Below are 24,311 nucleotides of genomic sequence, written 5' to 3' on the forward strand. Positions count from 1 at the left end.
GTCAGTAGTCATCAGCCAGGGTGTCAGTAGTCATCAGTCAGGGTACCTGTGTCAGTAGTCATCAGTCTGGGTACCTGTGTCAGTAGTCATCAGTCAGGGTACCTGTGTCAGTAGTCATCAGTCAGGGTACCTGTGTCAGTAGTCATCAGTCAGGGTACCTGTGTCAGTAGTCATCAGTCAGGGTGCCTGTGTCAGTAGTCATCAGTCAGGGTGCCTGTGTCAGTAGTCATCGGTCAGGGTACCTGTGTCAGTAGTCATAAGCCAGGGTACCTGTGACAGTAGTCATCAGCCAGGGTACCTGTGTCAGTAGTCATCAGTCTGGGTAGGGGCGTAGTTTATTTGGGACGGAGAATACACAGAGTTTTAATCGGGTGTTGATTTGTCGGGATGTTTCGCCTAAGTAACTCTGTCCACAATCACTGTTAATTTTGTAGATGACACATTTCGGGTTGTTGTTGAAACATCCCAACCCATCAACACCCGGTTAAAGGAAAATCAGACCTCTGTTACCAATTCCGACAGCAAAACAGCCATCTCTGACCACATGGAGGCAAGCTCCCATCATCAAATACAGTGGTCTGACATTACCATTCTCGCTAACAATCAAAAAGACTTCACCAAACACAAGCTCACCGAAGCCATCTACATCAAATGCCATAAGCCCACCATCAACCGAGACCAAGGATACTTCATTCCATCCACTTATGATGCACTCATCAACCAAGCCAAATCTACTGTATAAACTCTACTGCATAAAAATCTCATTACTTGTACATCATTGGCTTCCATGCCTTTCCTTTGTCTAACTCACAGGCTTCACCAGCTTACTGCCTAGCCAATCATGTTAATTATGGTGTTTTCTTGTTACATTGTTACATTCAGTATATATATATATATATATATATATATATATATATATATATACCTCCCTCCCTCTTCATGTTCCATTTATGCTTGACAAGGTACAAGAATCTGTATCTAAACGAAACGTCGCGCTCACAAATAAAAGTTGTTATCCATAAAGTTTGTTCTATATTACAAAAATAGTAAATCAATTCAACCACTATATTAATGAAACAATGTATTGTATTGATACAAGTGTACCAGACTACCAGTACAAATATACCAGTATACCACTGTTTAATCCAGATGTGGGAACAATGTGTAAAACCCATTTCAGGTGTCACAGGTTGTGATAGTCCTGGAATACTGCTAATAATGTGGGATCTTGTCACTTTGAGAAAACGACTAACGGACTAATGTTGGTATGTCAATTCCCAAATTATGTTTTAGCACTGTTTGTGTTTTAAGTGATACTACCCTTGAAGAGCTGGGATAGAATTGATCTTCAGTAACCCATGCTTGTCGTAAGAGGCGACTAACGGGGATCAGGTGGTCAGGCTCGCTGACTTGGTTGACACATGTCATAGGTTCCCAATTGCGCAGATATATGCTCATGCTGTTGATCACTGGTCCAGACTCGATTTACAAGCCGCCACCATATAGCTGGAATATTGTTGAGGGTGGCGAAAAATCACTCACGTGATACTGAACTGAACCATCACTGTCCATTTTCTTTTGACCTGTTCAAATTGTACCTTCATACAAATGCCCATATCATACAAATTGTACCTTCATACAAATGTCCATATTGTACAAATTGCCTCAAACAAACCCATGCTGCATTCAAAATTATATCCATTCCCTCTTTTACTTTTGCTGATTATGTTTTGGAATAAAATATATTAAAGCCATGCCAATAAAAATATAATTTCATTTATCAACAAAATTCGTTCACGGATGTGACCCTCCCGTCAGAAATTTGTTTCAGAACTTGAAAATACAGATTTAGATACATGTTGCTTGAAGTAGAACCAACACAAAACACTATGGGTCGTCAGATTTCTGGCGTCTGAACTGAATGTGAAATAGCTACTACAATGTCGCCAGAGCTGGAGGTTTCCTCGTGGAGAATCGCGGTGGCAAGACGTACCCCATCGCGGCCCTCGCTATTGCAGCAGAGAGTACCCACGCCTCTCTGCCCCCGGAACTTTATCTATCAGTCGGAATAGTCTATTTGAGTAAAATTTGCCCCAGGGACGCCTACCATAAAATCGTCGTTGAAGTAAGTTTTACTTACGCTTTATTTCAGCTCACCACAGACGCAGGCGCTTCCATGACAGGACGAGTTCACGTGTGATAAATATCCCGCCTTAAGGCGTGTGTTGCACGTGCAGTCCACGCAGAGCGAGGCTTCAGCAGTGCTTCTGTCGCGGACAGGAGTTTTGTTTACATTACCATGGTTACAGTGAGAGTGGAGTCTTTGCGATTTTTGCGACGGAATGTTGCGATATGTCACGTATTCTTTGTGATTTGTCACAGAACCTTTGCATTATGATGCAGAGTATTTGCAATGAGATGAGTTTTGACAAGATGAAATGGTAGTTATTGCTTTACTTTCTGGTATTTTAGGCTATGATTTTCCATATCACCGCATAATGTCATCTTACACAATTGTAATTCACTGGGGCAAGTCAAGATATAGCATAACTATAATTTTATCACAGTCATCAAAGTCATTTTGATAAGAAATATGAGTGTATATCAGCAGAAATAATAGCATACATCAGTAGAAAAAGTAAAAAGGTTCATATCTAGCAAGATAACCCGGTAAACTGGATCACATAAATGTATTTCTAGGTCAAATAATATTTCATAAATGTCAGAATCTTTGTGACTCGTAACGGATAATTTGTGATTGAAATATGATGGTAACGGAAAATTCCTATAATATTTTGTTTTCTCTCAGGAAAAAGCAATAGCCTACGCTGCACTTATAGTAAATCAACATTTCCTTGGCCAATACATGGAGTACGTCATGTAATTTACAGTCATTCAAATGAACAAGTGAAAATAAGATAAAGTGCAAAAAGAGAACGCTAAATATATTCGGCAAGAATGTAACCTGTGCTGTGGGCAATATTGAAATCAGAGTGAGTGAGTGAGTTTAGTTCTACGCCGCTTTTAGCAATATTCCAACAAGATCAGGCAGGGGGACACCAGAAATGAGCTTCACACATTGTATCCATGTAGGGAATCGAACCTGGGTCTTCCGCGTGACGAGCGAACGCTTTAACCACGAGGCTACCCCACCGCCCCATTGAATTCAGAACGAACGAGAAAGTATCACACATACCAACAGACAGTTCAAAACGCCCCACTCACAAAGCTTCAAACGTTAATCCACCCACAAAATCTGTTCACAAACAATTATTTCCGGAAATAATAATTTAACACTGTACTTAATGCTGATGAAGAAGATTGTGATGTCCCAATCGTTGTAGATAACGATGATCTCCAGACGATCATAAATAGTTGCAAGAACTTTTGCCTCATGTAATACATTATTTGCATGAACAAAACAGGCTAGAAGAATGGACAGCATTTTTTCATCTGAGTGCAAGTGGTGATTTTAAGGTAAATAGCATTGCCAGTCATCTGTTTCGGGATGTTGTCAAATTCCACCAATGCAGCAATACCTATGCCATGAGATTCTCAACTGAAGTAGGGGCGGTGGGCTAGCCTAGTGGTTAAAGCGTTGGCTCGTCACGCCGAAGACCCGGGTTCGAATCCCCTCATGGGTACACGTCAAGTTTATTACAATTTGCTGCAAGTATTACAATTTGCTTTTTATTACAATTTACGTCGTAACAAAGCCCATTTCTGGTGTCCCCGCCGTGATGTTGCTGGAATATTGCTAAAAGCGGCGTAAAACTAAACTCAGTCAGTCAACTGAAGTAAAGCAGTTCTGGTCAATAAGGTTAAAAATATTTCATGCAAAATTCACTCTTCATGGGGATATAGAAGCATCGGACAGATGACATCAGATGATACCATCAACAGATCCCACTTGACCACAGATGACGTGCTTATCAACTTTGTTTGTCATCAAACAGCTCAGGAGAAATTGTTTCTTATTTTGTACACTAGACTCGTGTCGTGACATGTTCTGCTTGGACATTGTTTCATAGGTGCACTGCCCTGGAATCCCTACATCTTTAGTTTGTTTAGGAGTGCTCGCAGAATACCAGTGTGCGAAATAGTTTCCACATTTTGCCAGCGAGTCGGGATAGCTATGCCTGAAAGTTACTAGCCCACAAAATAATTCACTAGCCCTAAATTTGAATGTAGAAACTAAGCAAAAGATTACAAAAAGGTAAAATAACACGATTTATCAGGCCATGATCTTGCATGATTTAAAAGTGTATTATAATTTGACAAGTCGGACAGAGTGATATATTGATCCCATGGAAATGGTAAATGAGATTTACTGGTCCGACTGTATTTTTACTAGCCACGGGCTAGCGGGCCAGTGGTTATTTCGCACACTGAGTGCTTGTCAAAGGCATGGCTGTTGGAGACTAATGCCGCTTCTGAATTGACGGATCATACCGATGATCTTCAGTTACAACAGATACGCTCAAAGACACATCCAAATCCCATTCATTGAATTGACCAGATGAATGCTACAATGAATGAATTTTCCGTTACATCAATTTCGTAATCACCAAGTTTCTGTGACATTAGACCAATTCATGGAAATTGATATGCACGATTTTTTTCGCTGATAAAACAGCACATACTTTATGATGAAAGGTGATAAACCCTAATCAGAATACTTTGTATCATTTTTACACTTCTTTATGGGGTCACAATATACCAATTATTTATCCCAAAGTATTGAGTTCGTGACAATGGTTTACATGATTATCAGTAGCTTTCTGAACAACATATGTTGACGTGTTACTGATAGAAACCTAATGTAAATATATGTGAATTTAACTCTCTCGGAAAGGAGATATACCTGGCGTCAGCCTACCCCTTTAAAACAATCACGTCTTGATTATTTCCTTGTTTCTCATAATCTCCTTTCCTAACTAGAATGTTTAGGAAATAAAGTTCGCTCTACCCCAATGTGTTTTGTAATAAAGTTACAATGAAATCAATGATGTGTCACGAGTGATTTTTATATTATGTACTTTGATTATGATTCATCATTTATACTTTAAATTATTCGTTGTTATATGCATTGGTTCTTTGGCTTGAATGCAAGATAAATTTCCCTTGCGGAACAATAAAATATAAAGTATATCTTATGTCAGATGCTGCAGGTACACTCTGGCGGAGTGATGACCAAGCATAACTTCACTGCCACAGGCTAATTTGCATTTCACGTGACCGGACTTTTTCTCTTGTTTGTAAATAGACGTGCATATTCGTAAATAAGAAGAGATCGACTGGCATAACGCAAGCGTTTCAACGCGCTCTTCTTAAAGTTTTACATTATTACATAATTAGACGGTAAGGTTTATGACAATACATATTTATATATCAAACGGGCTGCATCGTTTACCCTCCGTCCGGTTCGATGACAGCACGTGGAGCCGTACAACTCATGTAAACAAGGGATCGCTACGCAAATCGAAATAGTTTTACACGTTTTAGGATATTTCCACAGTGAAACTAAATCATTCTATCAAATATGTTTCATTTTTAGATGTGTAGACGCGTGAAAAATAAAAGAGTTAACTCATATGTACAACATATTGAATGGACTCTGTAAGATGTGACATGTACCAGGTACCATGCTGGAGAATGATGCTGCAGGACGCTGACTGGGCACGTGACTGCTGTCATTTGTCGTCTGCTTCTGTTTACAGCTGCCAATGTCGGTTATTTTCACGATAGGGCAAAATAGTGCAGAACTGAGTGACTCCGTCAAAGTAATGGTAATACAAGCATCAAATGAAATGGGGAATACATTTGAGTCAGCAAGGACATTGAATATTCCCAGGTCAACTGTGTTTTGAAAAAGTTTCGTGCCACCGGATCTGTTGAAAATCGCCATCGAAGTGGGAGGAGAAACTGTTCGGGGACCGAGAGGATTCTGCACTTTCGAGAAGTAATCAGGTCATCTGACAAAATATTAAGGTATGCCATTCATTTTTTTTGAGAAAACACCTCTTTTGTGAAACGCATAAAATGTAAACAAACTTCCGTCATGTTGAAAGTGTCGAATACTTATAACCCCGCGAGATTCAAACATACTGTTTGCACTTGTAAATTCTTTTTCAGCTGTTATGTTTATATTTCGTGAGAAAGGAGGGTCTTTTAGTGCTCCGTGAATGCCTACTCTTAGAGATCTTAATTTACTGAGGGCAGGTAGATCTAGTTCAGCCTTCTTTGTCCGGTATTCAGCATAGAAATTGAATAGAATTCTCAGAATTTTGGAAAGATCCATTGCGTTAATGATTTGGAAATCTACATTGATGTTATGCGGAAAAGCCCAATCTATGAACTAAACAGGAAGACAGTTTTACGGAAAACTTAAATTGTTTTCAATGTATTCAATTAACCTTTTTATTCGAGTTTTAACTTGCAAATAAAAAGTCAAAAGTTTCATACACTTACCCGTAAATGCCTTGATTCCCCAGGATGTTTGCTTTAGAGTATTTGCTGATTTCCCTTCCATTTTAAGCTTATCAAGTTCATCTTCATCTAAGTCACTATCAGTTTCATTAATTTATTAATTTCGGCCTTTTCGTCCCAAAGCGAATCAGTAGGTTCATGAAGCGCTCGTTTAATCTCTTTCTCTCGTAGCGACCCACAATCTGAGGCCATCTACCTTTGTCAACGTTGGGTGCAACAAAGCATGATGTTCTATAACATCATTTGACAACAGGGAGAACTGATAATGGCCTGGGCCATTATAATTTGCAGCAGTCGCTCTTTTCTGATAACCAGAGCAGAGGGCGGTTTCATAATCCCATCCATTTTAGCACAATGCGAGATATTATGACACTCACTCACTTATGCGTTTTAGCCTTTCGTGCCAAAAATAATGTACTTAATACAAGAGAAAAGTTTCCAAGAAACAAGCATGTTATTTTCTTTAGATTTGCATACTTTCTGTGTTTCCTATTTTGTTTTATTTAAATTATAATACAAGTAAATTTACCACAAATGAAATACGTAACATACATGTCTTCTACAGCTATGGGGGCGGTGGGGTGGCCTAGTGGTTCAAGCGTTGTCTCGTCACGCCGAAGACCCGGGTTCGAATCCCCACATGGGTACAATGTGTGAAGCCCATTTCTGGTGTCCCCCGCCGTGATGTTGCTGGAATATTGCTAAAAGCGGTGTAAAATCAAACTCAGTCAGTCAGTCAGTCTACAGCTATGTGAGCTGTACAGCATGTATATTGCCAATGTACTAAGGGGAGATACACCAGCAAATTATACATTTATATCTCATCATGGATGTAGCTGTGTTGACTATTGTCTCATGTCAAGTAACATTTTCCACAAGTTGAATGATCTAGAGGTCCTATGTAGAATTGAATCAGACAATATGCCTGTTATGTGTTCAATGATAGATATATTACAGCCGTTTCATTTAAGTGTGACAAATAATACAATACAAATGACTGCAACCGATCAATATAAACTCCCTGAAAGTGCAAAGTCTGGTTTTATCCATACGCTACGATCAACTTTAAACGATATATATATTTGAAGAATTCGAAATTCTGGTTAGTAAGGACATAAATGTAGCAACATACAGGATGACTGAAATCTTTACGTTCTGTGGGAAAAATATGTTTCAAGGAAATAAGAAAAAAGAACTCTCCAAAACAACAACCTCCATGGTTTGACAAGGAATGTTCATTGACAGAGAAATACAAGTGCCTAGACAAATAGGAAATACACGTCTACAACAAATCTACAGAAATATATCACTGCAAAATCAAATTTTAAGGAATACAGTAAACACAGAAAGATGGAATATGAACAAACGATGGCTGAAAATATCAACGAAGTGATTAAAAGCAAAGATTGTGTTACCCAGTTGGATAACAGGTTTTAATCCTTGAAATAGAATGTAGAATTCCTTAAGTCAATGATCAGTCAAGGAGATGTTTCAATAATTATTGTGAGGTCAAGTGTGCTGATAGGAAATCACTGACCTCTTTTTATAGTCGAAACATTGCTGATCAATAATGGAATTCTTTTGCGATTGGCCAAACATGTAATAGGTCTTTTAATAACGATTTTGGTTGGTTGACATAGATGAGATGTATTTACAGTTGTGGTCTTAATGTCTGTACAGTGATCATTAGTAATTTGCTGGTGCTTGAAACAATAGATACTTTCAATGGTATATGGTTCGTGTTAATTATCTTTGCAAAGTGCTTTACATCAGCTTGAGCCATGACATGAAGAACAATTAAAGTGACATTTCAATGTCAGTAACTCTTCAGAGTGAAAGTGAAATTTGTGGCAAATATATACATACAGAACAATAATACAAATAAAAAGAATATAATGATAAATTGTGCACTGTCACAATACCCTTGGGTGACAAGCTTTTGTCCTCAAAAGCGAAAACAACTGAGGGTTCAAAGTTCTTGAATAAAGACTGACTGAGTTTTGGTTTTACGCCGCTTTTAGCAATATTCCAGCAACATCACAGCGGGGGACACCAGAAATGGGCTTCACACATTGTACCCATGTGGGGATTGGAACCCGCGTCTTCGGCGTGACGAGCCAACGCGTTAACCACTAGGCTACTCCACCACCCGTCTTGAATAAAGAAGGTGACAATGAATGTTTACAATAATCAATGGTTGGTGCCCTTGTTTGCCCTTCTAACTACTAAAACAACTGTGGTCATCTGTCATTTTGTTATCTATGTATGACTGTTGTCCGGATGAAGAATATTGTATAAACCACTATGGAATATAACAATAGGAGCTGAATAAGGATGTTTTAAAATTGCCCAAATGTGCCTAGCTTTAAAGCAGTTCACACGGAACCGGTTTGGATATTGATAGGTTGGCCTGAATATTTGTTTTTTAATTGCAAGTCCTGGCCCCGATTTCTCGGAACAAACTTAAGTCTTAGTTTCGACTTAAGTTAGAGTTTTTACTCAAATTTGAGAAAATGCATTTCCCAAAATGAACTAAAATCGATATTAAACTCAAACATAGTAGACGATTTGAGTTTGGTGGATAGATTACTTAAGTTGTTTGGGCTTTTTTATTTAAAAAAATGCAGTTGAGTTAAAAATTCAGCTGTTTCAAATTGTCCAACTCAGTTTGAAATTTGAGTAAAAACTTAAGTTTGTTTCGAGAATTCGGGGCCAGGCCATTGAATATGAAGAGTTGGAAAGAGATAACCCTTTACATAAATATCATATGTCGTAGACTCGTAGTTAGCAAGGTAGCATCCCAGTTGGATGGGCATGTACTTAAACTAAGTATGGGGAAGAGTTCACATTGAAATCCTGTTGTAAACTCAAGTGAAATATAAGTACAGTGTGCTCTCGTAGCTTTTAGATTACAATAAGCAATGTTATGATAACAACGTGAAGCATGATGGGAAGATAGTCCAGAAACGTTGATGTTACCACAGATAGACTTATTGCAGAGGGAGGGCAAGTTGGATTGTGATATTCAAATGATGGTTGTTCTGATTTAACCAGAGAAGGTTGTGAAACCGAACAAAGTGTGGCAGCTAGTGCTCTATACTTGAAAAGAACGAAACAAGTGCTGTTGAAAATACAATGGATACACTGAAGGGGTGTAGACTACGCCATAATACATACGCTGAATTATATTTTATCATCCAAAACTGTGTTCCACAGGAGATATCGCTTGTGTAAGATCATATGATATCTCCTAGGAGATATCGTTTTGACAGTAGATTTTGTACAATGCCCTGACAATGCTATGACATCGCTGCACTGCAAGTCTAATGGTAGTACAGTGTTGAGAGATGTACATTTTTCATTGAAAACTAATGGAGAATGAATTTTTTTATGATAAATAGAATCTCACCCTCGTGTCTACTGATAGCAATTATATCAACACTCGTTGATAAAGATAAAAATATCCTCGGCAAGCCTCGGATATTTGTAACTTTATCAACTCGTGTTGATATAATTGATATCAGTAGACACTTGGGCGAGATTCTCTATGTCTGTAGCTTTCTCTCCAGAAACTGGATGCAAAAGAGGTCCTAAATAGTATGCATCCCAAGAGGAACAAGTCCTGAGAAATAAGGAAATCACAGTTAGTGCAATATGAGTGCAATATAGGCACAACTAATCCATGACAGCACATCCAATTCACTTACATATTCAATAACGACTGAGATATTAAGCCAACAGTATTCATGCCTATACACTATGTACATGATGTTGTCACTTTCTTTTCATAAATAATACATTTCGAAATGACATTATTTACATAATTCATAGAGTTGTACAAAAGAATAAGAATGTAGAATTCCGTCATTGATCAGACAAGGAGATGTTTCAATATTTATTGTGAGGTCAAGTGTGCTGATAGGAAATTACTGACCTCTTTATATAGTTGAAACATCACTGATCAATACTGGAATTCTTTTGTGACATATATAATAGGTCTTTTAATTACGATTTTGGTTGGTTGACATAGATCAGATATTTTCACTAATAGTAACTGATTGGACAAGCCAAAATGAGTTTTTGGAGGGGTAGTCACGTGACCCTGACAGATAATTACATCAGCTTAATTACGGTTTGTTTTACAGATCTTGTCTGGATGTCAAATTACTTTTTATTATTTGTACAAATTGTAATGATCACATCATCCAGGATGAATTTCATGTCTTGTTCGCTTGTCCAAAGTGTTCCAATTTATGAATGAAGTTGCCATGTCCATATCAAATCAAGAATATGTATTCAATGACAAACCTGTTATACTGAAAAACTGTAAATATCCTTAAATCCATTGCAATATTCCTGAAACATGTTTTTGTATATGGCTGGCTGCTCTTCTGTCAAACTGAATGTATAGTGTAGGCTTTCGTTTTAATTTCTCAAAATGACAGTAATTGAAATCGTATTGTTTTAGTTCATTACTGCTTTGTAAAAAAACAAAATTAAACCAAATTATATTTTGTATGACATTTTTAGAAAGTATATAAGAAGTTTACATTTAAAACCGGCAAACATGGTTAAGAGAGCCATTATAATCTGTCATGTGTACGTAGTTGTCAGGGCCTGAAAACGTGTTTAACTCTTAGAAACCTCACTTCACTTACTGAAAAGTCATGACTCACTGAATATTTCTTGAAGACTTCAGGAAGTTTATGGTCATGATATATTAGTCATCACTTTAAAGTAGCAGGTTGCATCATGTGAAGTTTGCAAATGCAATTTGCGCAGTCTAAATAAAACAAAAAACAACCATGTTATACTTATCTACCATAACAACCTGGAAAGAACAATCTGAAAAATTACCCTAACCAATTTCTTTCGATGATTGCTCCTTGGGTTCACTCACATTGTGCCTACATGACATTCTGCCTACAGTCCTAAAAACATATATAGGGAGTGTAGGCACATTGGCAATGGAACGAGAAAACATTCCTCATCCCCATGTCTACATGGTATGATCCAATTAAGTAACAGATAAAAAGAACATTCAGAGGGCATCATTTATTAAGATGATAATATTAGCACTTTTCATATGCATCATCTATACACATAATATAGTTCATTAAAGATTGAGCTTGAGGTGGCTTGCAGCATCAAGGAACTGTAGCTTGGTTTGGCGACCTTTGGCTAACAAGTGGTTCTTAAGTCTCTGCAGCCGACAGTCAATTTCTCTATACACCCGTTTTCTGCGCACTGGAGCTGCACCAAGATCTAGTTGGGCTTTTTTCTTTCTGTTAGCATCCTCAATGCTTTATAGATGAGAGATGAATTCAAAGACATTGGGATGTGCTTTTCTCAGTGATTTGTTTAATTGGGAATGCCAACCCTCCAAGTGATTGTTCGTACAAGGGCCATCGTTACCAAACTGATTCCACATGGACACTTTAAACATAGCATCGTCGTCTACACAGGTTGTTGTCACATAGTCTGCAAATGTATTCACTAAGGGCTGGTTTGGTCTGTCGTCAAGTGCTTCTATCCAAGCTTCTTGTACCATGTCCATGGGCAAGAGAGGAAGACATGCTGCTGGAGGAACTATACATATGAAAACGACTGTGTATTTAGTCTATTCTTAATCAATGTCGGTTTAGACAGAGTCTACTGTATATGTTTTGGACTGGTTTCTGGACTGGTCTTTTTGTCGTTATTGGGTGGGGAAGGGAGTTATTATTTGTCAAAGTGCCAGTGTCAGTGTGAGATTTCAACCACTTCCCAAGAATGTGGTTGTACTCATTAAATCAAGATCAGAAATCTACATATCTACATAAGCTAGTTCATCCTACAACATCCACTTGGTATAGAACTTACTATATACAGCTTGTTGGCTTTTGCTATAAGCAATATTTCTTTCAATGGTATACCTGTTGTGGGTATAATGTTTAAAGTGTTTAGGAATGTTTTCAAAACTTTACATTTATAGATAAAGAATTTAGTTGGCAACACTAGGTCAAACACATCATCAGTATATATAATTTCCTGCAGACCAACCATATAAGGTTAAGGTCAAATTTCATATTATGACCATGTGGGCACTTTCATAGAGTAAGCTAATAGTGATTGCCAGAAGCAATCCAAAAATAAGTGGGTTATTGTTTCTAGTTCACATTGACAAAAAGAACACAAATTACTATCATTTAAGTGAATTATATATAAAAATGAGTTAGTTAATAAAATCCTGTGAATAACTCTGAACTGAAACCATCTGAACTTGGTATCTGAAGTAGTCTTATGTGGACTTCCAACTCTAATTCAGAGAGAACACATTCCTACCACCTGTATTTAAATTTAAAGTGAGTATTCATTCAACATAACATAATAACACTGTGCAGATTGCACCTTTCCAGTGTGATTGGGTCAGTGGGGTAGCCTAGTGGTTAAACCAATTCGCTGCTCACACTGGATACCTGAGTTTGATTCCCCACATGGATACAATTTCTGAAGCCCATTTCTTGTGATATTGCTGAAATATTGCTAAAAGCAGTGTATCACTCACTCACTCACAGATCCATGGTCAAGTACAACAGGTTGTCTGATGATTGTGACACTAAAATTACTCTCAATGGTCCAATGCAACATGTCTGATGAGGCATACTTACACCCACCCACTCACTCACAGAGGCTTGGTCAAGTACAACAGGTTGTCTGATTATTCCTACAATAAACAAAACCCCCTCACCCAAAGTTCAGATCCTAATCCAGTAAAGTCTTATGATGCTTACTGACTTTCACTCACTCACTCACAATTAATATCCAGTGCACACTAATCCACTGACATGGTCAATAATATGCCTTGGTTCACCAAGCAGTGCATGGGTACCATTTAGGTGCACCAAGTTAATGTGGCTTTCCCATCCTTGATGGGTACCTGGTAGGACAAGCTAAAAGTTGCACACTGATCCACTGAGCTGGGTTATGATGTCAGCTATGAGTAGACTCCGACAAACAAAAAAAGACATACTTGTATAGTTACTGTTGTATTTATTGAAAATGGTTGACCCTGAAGGTCACGGTACATCAATGTGAAGGCCATCCAGTTTATTAGAATACTGTGCAGACTGAAGACTTCACAATGTGGCAGCCATACAAGGATGTATACAAACACATACAAAAGATGTTTATGAAAACCACATTTCCCTCTCGCTCTCAAACATACAAAATTTACAAAATCAAATATCTAAACAGCATCCACAACTCATCAAGACCACACAAATTAAGCCAAACATTTAACAAAACCTGATGGCTGACTTGCTAAGAGCTGTCAAACATTATACCCTTGAAACCACACTTGTTAATTTACAATTTAATTGGTCTGGAAATAGTGTCGTGGACTTTCACAGACAAGTTTGCTCATCTCTGAATATTATTGTCTGGCATTCTCTTACAGCTGTGATATTGCTGGCCTGGATATATAAACCCATTCACTCACTCACTCACTCACTGAATATATATAAACAACTCTCAGCAAGTCTAGGTACCTAGCAATAAGGACAACCACTCACTCTAAATACATTCTGCTACTGAGATAATAAACATTTCAATTCACAATTTAATTCATTTAAGATGGCTAGTCAACGTGAATCTAGAGTAGCAAAAGGATATTTTGTTAAAAATGTGTTATTTACACTGAAAAAGACACTTTGATGAAATGGATTAGCTGAATTAATGAACATACATGATATACTCCCTTTAAGCATTAAAATACCCTCTGCTATTCAGCTGTAGACTAGGAGGCTGTTGAAAATTATATGGTTGATTTTCTCACCTTCTAATTTACCTAGATCAGTCTATTTTAAATTTATTCAAGCATAAACAAAAATATCAAAACATCTAACTGGATACGCAAAATTAAAATATATAACTTTGTATCTAAATTCTCTATAAAATGTAAACGCCATTTTAAGAATACTTTATACAAATATAGTTAAATAAATGATCTAACACGAGTGAAAGTACATGGTTCTTAAAAGAATATTATAAAAGCCATTTATTAAGAACTTCTATTGTACAATATTTCGACTAGGTTCAATAGTTTTGGCCACAAGTTCAATATACAAATAAATCTAGAATCTACTACATGAGAAAGGCATTGTGCTATTTTATTGCTGTGTAAGTATCAAACAAAAGAACTTTTTTTTACATGTTTTTTTTTTCTACAAATAAACATGGTATTGTTTCAGTCTGTAAATGTGTGATCTTCCAAGCGTTTTATCTGCGTGAATGCTGACGACTGTAGACCGTAGACTGTACACTACAACCAAGGGCAAGAATCTGTAGATGAGGAAATATTGGTGGACATAAGATACACAGGAAATCAGCTGGCCATCTTCCTGTGAACAACATATAGTATATCCTATATATCCAGCTAGAATCAATGTTCCTTTATATTTGCAATTGATGTTTAAACAAATATTCATAGATTATTCATGCTTGACTTACAAGTCTCACTTTGTACAAATCATACTGTCACTATAACCAGAGTAAGTATCTTAAGGAAATAAACAACATGCTATGTGGGACAATCAACACTCAAACAACATTCATGGATATTTGTGTGTATATGTTAGTCTCATCTCTAGATTTACAACACAAATTCACCAATGATTATTAGTTTGCCCCAAGGTCACCAAGCTCCCAGGTCTACCTGTCAATCAAATTCTCACATTTAAAGCTTATCCAATAAAATCCATGGACATAAAGATATGCAAATAAGAAATTCAGCTACGAGCAATCGGATTGGTCCACACACTCTGTGAGTTGGTCAAATTCTAACTTCATGGAGATTGTGATACTCATGGGGCAAGATTGCAACAGAGAGGTTATTTGAACACTAATACTCCATAGGACTGAGGTCACTACAGATATTTGCCTGTATTGTCACAGATGCCTACACAATACTCAACAGGAATCGTAGTCACTATAGATATTGACCTATGATATTACAGATGCCTACACAATACTCCATAGGAATGGTAGTCACTATAGATAATGGCCTATATTTTCACAGACGCCTACACAATACTCAACAGGAATCGTACTCACTACAGATATTGGCCTACATTCTCACAGATGCCTTCACGATACTCAGTAGGCTTGTATACTATAGTCAGTATTGGTCTATATTTCCACAGATGCCTACACAATTGTCATATGAGGGTATATACAAAGAAACACAAACAACTCTACACATTTCCCCTGTCTCCCGAACAGGTAGCAGCTATATACACCAACGTGTTCACACAAAATCCTACTTACAGTATTTGCATAGCTAACAAATGTATATACAGAAGTACAGCAAGTATCACACCTTTCATGGCTCGTGTCGCCACTAGGGGGCGCCACCAGGGTGTGGAGGCGAGCCGACAACGGTAATGTACAAAAATAAACTCTGATATGATCAACAATGGTGCTACCATGATATCCAGCGATTTTATCACTTCAGTTAATACTTGTACAGAGTCGCAGGAGAAATGATAAAATTAGCTCCAACGTCATGGTAACGTAATCATGAGTGATTATCGATGGAAAAATCTCCCATAGATCCTCAAGGTTTAATAATACCTTTATATCCCTCCCCATTCGCATTTGAAACTATAATGTTTCTTAGACCAACGCCATTAATATATTGCTTCTGTACAGTCTGGAAACACTGGGAGTGGTTACATTAATGGAAGATTATCTTTAGAAAATTACTGGTGAAATGACATTCTCAGCGACGACACTGACCAGTAAGTTTCTCAGAGGTGGAAATTGTCAAATTCCTGGGAAAGAATGTTGCTGTCTCAGTCTTCAGGATTAACCACTGAAGACATGAACAACATTCTCTAAAAAAAATGTTCATTAATGAACAGACTTCAAACAAATTGCCCTGGTCTAGACTGGCTACTGTGTGTCCCACCCTCTCCTAGAAGCTGACACTACAAATTTGGCACCAATATTCTGTGACGACCCAATTTTTATCTGATGACCAAGATATCAGCAATGATGATGATGATGAAGATGATTGAACACAGTGCTGGAAACATGTTGCTATGACAATGGAATATATACAGATGAATACGAGGCAGCTCTCTGATACAAGCTAAATTAGAACAGAACTGATTCATTGTCTCCATGGCATGAACTCATGGTATCAACCACAAGGATTCATCAGGCCTGAACAAGTAACTGTAATTCACCCATGTTAAGGGCCCCTCTTTATTCCTCCATAACCTGCCATAGTGGGTGAGTGAGTGACTTACACTTAATTTTGGAGCTAACAATTTAAGCTTCAAATCATGTTCCCCTTGTGAAGAAATGAACCCAGACCACTAGACAGACCAGAAAATGCATTAACCAATGGACTACCCCACTTTTCCCTAAACTACACAATCTATAAGATCCAATATATATTCTGTAAAACAAATATTTTAGTCTCCACCACTATCAAGTTATCAGTAATATAAATTCATGACTGATAACAATTACACCCAATGCTTCACCCACAAAATAAAAATGCTCCTTGGATCTTCAACACAAACATACCCTGGAAAGAATGAATCAGTTTTACTCATCCTGACTAAATTTTGCTAGTTCTTGATTATTGAAAATGAAGCAAAAAGACTGTGTCCATTAGCATCTAAAATGTAGATTGTCTTCAATATCAGAGAGCTTTAACAGCATAGCTTTCAGCAGTTGGTTGATAGATGCCATAGAAATATAGTAACATATTCAGATCCACCAAGTATAAAGACAAACCCATTCCAAAAATTCAACAGAATCCTCAACTGAGATTCAATTTTCAAATGTAACAAATTTTGATGGAATCCTTTAGTTTGGCCGACTCCAGCCATAGGCAGCAGGGTAGAACAGTGTAGGCCTGTCTGTGTTAACTCAAGCTCAATTCTCCGATGGTTCTTGGGCACAGCTTGGTCTCAACAAAGAACTTACATAAAAACAACGCTCTTCTGTGATCTTGTAATGGACACCAATGCACCATGGATGATCAACTACAAATGTTACAAAAAGATTTGCCCTTGTAAGATTTTTGAGTTTATCAGTTACTGCCCTGATGACTTTGTTCCTAGATCAAAGGCTTCTGGTCCAGGTCCTCTCAGGTCCAAACAGATGGACCAATCATTGTGTGGTCTACTATGTCAGGTGGGGCAACTTATTGTCTATAGTGTTGGAATATACAATTATGTACCTGTACCACATCAAAAGGAAACCTCAACTAACATTTTCAAATCGTAATTACTTACGCTATGAAAACTTATTTCTCTTTTACCATGGTCAAATGTAAATGAATACATCTCCATCTGTAGTAGTGTGTAGCAGTGTGGTATGTCTGCGTGATAATAGTGTGTAGTAGTGTGGTATGGCTGTGTGATAATAGTATATTGCTGTGTGATAATAGTGTGTAGTACATTGTGGTATGGCTGTGTGATAATAGTGTGTAGTACAGTGGGACAATAGTGTGTAGTACAGTGTGGTAGGGCTGTGTGATAATAGTATGTAGCAGTGTGATAATAGTGTTTAGTTCAGTGTGATAATAGTGTTTAGTTCAGTGTGTAGCACAGTGTAATATGGCTGTGTGATAGTATGGTGTGGTGATAGCTAGTCAACCTAATGAGATATTTTGAGGCCCCCTAATTCTGAGTCCAAGGGGTCAGTCCAAGAGGCCAGTAACTGATAAATGTTTGTCAATGCATAGAGCATCATAAGACACTGCATGTAAACAGTTATAAAACATGGCTCCCAAACTCTTCTGCAGGAACGATTAAACTAGGTTTTACTTCTCACCTGAAAATAACATGAAAATCTTACACCAATCATTCTTCCAGCATGAAACATCAATGTACCGTTTAACTATTGAAACTTTCAAGTTTGCAGTTGTTTACATGAGGAAAAGTCATAAACGTAAACACATCAAGCATAAGAAAGGCCAACACCTTATCTGTTTGTTTTTCCCCCTGTAGATTGCAACTCCACCTGTTGGCCAAAAAAGGCACTATTTCACTGTGCATCATGGGAAACAGCTTTGCGTAAACCAAAGCTTGAAAGACAATGAGCTGTTCATGGAAGTTCCAAGGTTACCATGACAACCATTACTAAGAAAAAGCTTCTATTTGCTCTGACAATACCAAAATTTATCGAATTCCTCTGTTGGTGTTAAAATTCCCATGACTGACAAAACAAATCTTCAAGTATTTAACATATTTTCATGCAAAAATGGTGATCTTTAAAATATGGTACCTTATTCCACAGAACAAACTCTGAGATTCCAAAATGTTAAAAAATTTCTGAGAACAATGGTACAGGAAAGTGACAACAAGATGGTAATAAGTCTGAGTATTATGAATGCACTTGTATATATAACAATATGAATAAAGCTCATAGTTTACATTGGAAGGACAGACTGTCAAAAGTTATCAAATACAACATGTTGAGTTTCACCTGCAGAGCCAACTGTCTGCAAGCACCCTACAGGAATGATAATCCCCCAAATTACTTGGCACTTGAATTGTGGCATATCTACTAGGATACGTGCAAACATATTTTCAAAACATTTCCATGAAAATAAGCAGCTATAAGATTCTATTGTTTTGAGCATAAGTCTAGAAATCTCATGAGCAATTGCCATTCTTCTTAAGTATGTTATTGCAGACTAAAAGGTTATTATTCATATGTGCTGTTTAAAGGCAATGGTAATGTACAAGGTATGAAGTCTACATCAGTGGGTGATTATAGCACAGTTAGCTGTCGCTTCTACACAATCATCAGTGTAGGTCAAACAATTCATGATATATCATTGTCGGATATCACCTAATGATGTTATACCGGACCAATTTGGTCACATGACTAGCTCCTATATATCCTGATCCAAGGCCATGATATTGGCCATTATTGTAACACAGAACACTGCCAGAGACTCAGTTTGTTGTCAACAATGTGTGTTTTCAGCACTGATTGTCTTTCAAAGTCACACAAATTCTTGTTCACACTTGTCACTGGGAATATATCAACATATTGTTGTGCACAAGCGCCTGGAGGTCTAGTTTTAAAAAAAGCACCAGTGTCTCAGCTGGGAGTTCTAATAAAAAAACACCTCACTGGCTTCGATCCAAACTGAAACAAGCATATATCCACGATGGTCAGCTGATGAAATAATCAGAATGAAATACTGCTCCATTAATTATTTCCGAAGACAATTCAGTCAGAAAGGCAACATCAAACTAAATGTGCATAGACGTCTGCAGCACCAAGAAAGGGAGATAACTCTGACATGATCTCCCAGAGCAGCGAGAGCACCGAGTTGAGTGACCCACGCATGTGAAGGGAGAGGAAGAGATTGGTCCTGGGACCTGGTGGCACAGTGGGAGGAACTAGCAGACTGCATCTCCTTCCATTACGGTTTGAACCTGCTCCAGTTTAATGCCCAGTTTACTCCTCCTTGCAAACTCATCCTCTTCTAGGGCAAACATGATCTGTAACGAGAAGCAGTGAGTGAGTGAGTGATTCTGGGAGTGTACATAATCTGTAACGAGAAACAGTGAGTGAGTGAGTGTACATGATGTATAATGAGAAACAGTGATTGACTGATTCAGGAACATAATCTGTAACGAGAAATAGTGAGTGAGGGCACAAATGATCTTTAACGAGAAACAGGTGAGTGATTGAGGGCGTGTTCATGATCTTTAATGAGAAACAGTGAGTGATTGAGGGAGTGTTCATGATCTTTAACGAGAAACAGTGAGTGATTGAGGGAGTGTTCTTTATCTTTTAACGAGAAACAGGTGAGTGATTGAGGGAGTGTTCATTATCTTTTAACGAGAAACAGTGAGTGATTGAGGGAGTGTTCATGATCTGTAATGAGAAACAGTGAGTGATTGAGGGAGAGTTCATGATCTTTAATGAGAAACAGTGAGTGATTGAGGGAGTGTTCTTTATCTTTTAACGAGAAACAGGTGAGTGATTGAGGGAGTGTTCATTATCTTTTAACGAGAAACAGTGAGTGATTGAGGGAGTGTTCATGATCTGTAATGAGAAACAGTGAGGGCACAAATGATCTTTAATGAGAAACAGTGAGTTAGTGAGGGAGTGTACATGATCTGTAGTGAGAAGCACTCGAGTGATTACACCCATAATTAGTAATGATAACAATAGACACAAATGAGAGAGTTACTGAGTTCAAACATGATTTGTAAGGGATCATAAGTTATGGCTGGGGGGTGATGATGATTTTAAGAGGGGGGACCCATTTTGTTGGGGGGGTGTCAATAAAAATATGTTTAAAATTATGGGAAGGGGATGGGGGGTTATTGATTTTGTACGTGACATGCAGGGGGGTCACTTATTTGTACATAAATTTTAGGGGGGTGGGTGTCCATCCACATTGTACGTGCTTCTCCATAAAACACATCATCACCCCCCCTAGCCATAAATTATGAATGGTCCCTAATCAGAAACAACCCAGCATGAGTGCATGTATGTGTTATGGATTGAGTGAGTGATCAGTATCTACATTGTATCCTACAGTATTGGCTGATGTGTGAGTGAGTGAGTGATCAGTATCTGCGTTATATCCTACAGTGTTGGCTGATGTGTGAGTGAGTGAGTGATCAGTATCTGCGTTATATCCTACAGTGTTGGCTGATGTGTGAGTGAGTGAGTGATCAGTACCTACGTTGTGTGCTGCAGTATTAGTTTAATGTGTAAGTGAGTAGGTGATCAGTAACTGCGGTTTATCCTACAGTGTTGGCTGAGTGAGTGAGTGATCTGTATCTCCGTTACATCCTTCAGTGTTGGCTGATGTGTAAGTGAATGATCAGTATCTGTGTTATATCCTACAGTGTTGGCTGAATGTGTAAGTGAGTGAGTGATCAGTATCTGCATTATATCCTACAGTGTTGGCTGAATGAGTAAGTGAATGATCAGTATCTGTGTTATATCCTACAGTGTTGGCTGAACGTGTAAGTGAGTGAGTGATCAGTATCTGCATTATATCCTACAGTGTTGGCTGAATGAGTAAGTGAATGATCAGTATCTGCGTTATATCCTACAGTGTTGGCTGATGTGTGAGTGAGTGATCAGTATCTGCGGTTTATCCTACAGTGTTGGCTGATGTGTGAGTGATCTGTATCTCCGTTTTATCCTTCAGTGTTGGATGATGTGTAAGTGAGCGAGTGATCAGTATCTGCATTATATCCTACAGTGTTGGCTGAGTGAGTGAGTGATCTGTATCTCCGTTATATCCTTCAGTGTTGGCTGATGTGTGAGACCAGTCTGCAGTGTCGTGAAGATGAAGTTGGAGAAATCTAAACCCAGTCCTATTTGTCATCCTTAGCAGGATCATGTTTCTGATCAGGCCATATATTTGTCAAAGATATGTTTCTCACCTCTTCATAGTATTTCTGTATGTACTTATACAGTTCCATGAGAGCCGCGTTCGTGTTGAATTCTCCTTGATGTAACTGAAAATCAACAGTTTCACATTTACTCCTTTGACATCAGCTACATGTAAGATGGACCAGGATCTACTCTTAAGACCTGAACTTTAAGACCTGGGACCCACTACTAAATTCATGACAAATTCATGACACAATCATCACCTACTTCTAAATTCATGACACAATCACCACCCTCTGCAAAATTCATGACACAATCATCACCCACTTCTAAATTCATGACACAATCACCCCCACCCCCCATCTGCTAAATTCATGACAATTCATCCCCCTCTATAACTACAAGATTCAAGACACAATCATCCTCCTCTACTAAACCGATCACACAATCATTCTCCTCCACTAAATTCATGATAATTAATTCCCCTCTACTGATTTCCTGACAATTCCCCTCTCTATTAAATTCATGATAATTCATTCCCTCTACTAAATTCAGGACACAATCATCACCCTCTACTAACTTCAGTATAATTCATCAACTATGACTGAATTCAGTTCAATTCCTCACAATCTGCGGAATTCAGTACAATTCAGCAACTACTTAATTCAGGCTTGTCCCTTTTTGAAATGAACACTCTTGAGGTGTATATAATTACCCGTGATTCCTCAGTCAACATGGCCGTCATGTCTTGATCACTGATGGCAGGCATCATTTTGATGTCTTGGTAGTACCTGAGGAAAGACAACACCATCTAATACATGCAGATAATGCAGGATACAATCCCATCAGCCCTGAACATGGATACAGAAAGTAAAAGCTTAATACAGATACATCTGATCTTCACATGTTGCATGCCATGTCAAGGGATTGATATGGTTGTGTTGATGGTGTTTTTATAATAGTATTATTGAGGTCAGAAACCACTGATTCAAGAACGGTTGTCTATGTGGGGGTTCAAACCCAGCATTTGTTCCCAACAAGCTAACACACTGACCATTTGACTACCAACTCAGAATGAGACTTTAGAATCTGTTTCTATGTGGGGGGTCAAACCCAGCACTTGTTCCCAACAAGCTAACACGCTGACCATTTGACTACCAGCTCTGAATGAGACATAAGAATCTGTGTCTATCTGGTGACAAAACACATCCTTAAAGTTTATATGTTACCTCTCCACCCATTTCTTGTATTTGGGGATATCTTTGGCATAGAGTAGTTTACTGGAAGGAGAGTCTTTGCCCAATCTGTGTTCACTGACAGAGCAGGAGTCCATGAACGTCTGTCCGACCACTGTCAAACACGAGTCCACAATCGGAGACTTGTAGATATCGAAAACAAAGTTGGGGTTCTTGATCACGTTTACCCAGAAACGAAGAGGTAGACTGAAACATAATAAACACACATAATATATATTTATATAAAACACATTTTAATAACCGATCGGTACATACAATGACATTTAAGGACTTCAGTTGAACTGTTTAGGGGTAGTCAGTTTTAGTCAAGGCTAGGTTGTATTTGTACTATGCACAGGAAGTCTGTACTAGTCAAGGCTAGTTGTATCGGTACTAGTTAAACCTAGTCTCTACTATTCAAACTAGTCAAGGCTAGTTGTGTCTGTACTAGTTAAACCTAGTCTGTACTATTCAAGGCTAGTTGTGTCTGTACTAGGCAAGGCTAGTTGTGTCTGTACTAGTCAAGGCTAGTTGTGTCTGTACTACTCAAGGCTAGTCTGTACTTATCAAATGGGCTAGTTGTGTCTGTACTATTCTGTACCTAGTCAAGGCTAGTTGTGTCTAGTTGTCTGTACTAGTCAAGGCTAGTTGTGTCTGTACTATTCAAGGCTAGTTGTATCTGTACTAGTTAAACCTAGTCTGTACTATTCAAACTAGTCAAGGCTAGTTGTGTCTGTACTACTCAAGGCTAGTCTGCACTAGTCAAGGCTAGTTGTGTCTGTAGTATTCGAACCTAGTCTGTATTTTTCAAATGAGTCAAGTCTAGTTGTGTCTGTACTATTCAAGGCTAGTTGTGTCTGTACTACTCAAAGCTAGTCTGTACTTGTCAAGGCTAGTTGTGTCTGTACTATTCAAACCTAGTCTGTATTTTTCAAACGAGTCAAGTCTAGTTGTGTCTGTACTAGTCAAGGCTAGTTGTGTCTGCATTAGTCAAGGCTAGTTGTGTCTGTACTATTCAAACCTAGTCTGTATTTTTCAAACGAGTCAAGTCTAGTTGTGTCTGTACTAGTCAAGGCTAGTTGTGTCTGCATTAGTCAAGGCTAGTCTGTACTAGTCAAGGCTAGTTGTGTCTGTACTAGTCAAGGCTAGTTGTGTCTGTACTACTCAAGGCTAGTCTGTACTTGTCAAGGCTAGTTGTGTCTGTACTTT

At 38.1% G+C, this 24,311-nt stretch overlaps 1 protein-coding gene across 1 annotated transcript in view; it reads right to left on the minus strand.

Moving 5' to 3' along the window:
• Nucleotides 1-13,504: 13,504 nt before the first annotated feature.
• LOC124285040 (plexin-A2-like) overlaps nt 13,505-24,311 on the minus strand; it is a 206,542-nt gene continuing 195,735 nt past the window's right edge. The window contains 4 exon segments of the mRNA XM_046721178.1: nt 13,505-20,006; nt 21,918-21,992; nt 22,583-22,658; nt 23,097-23,309. Coding sequence (XP_046577134.1) covers nt 19,905-20,006; nt 21,918-21,992; nt 22,583-22,658; nt 23,097-23,309 — 466 coding nt within the window. The 3' untranslated portion in view covers nt 13,505-19,904.

The sequence above is a fragment of the Haliotis rubra genome, unplaced genomic scaffold, assembly GCF_003918875.1.
Source record: "Haliotis rubra isolate DU_JTF1 unplaced genomic scaffold, ASM391887v1 Scf350, whole genome shotgun sequence".
NCBI classification, from domain to species: domain Eukaryota; kingdom Metazoa; phylum Mollusca; class Gastropoda; order Lepetellida; family Haliotidae; genus Haliotis; species Haliotis rubra.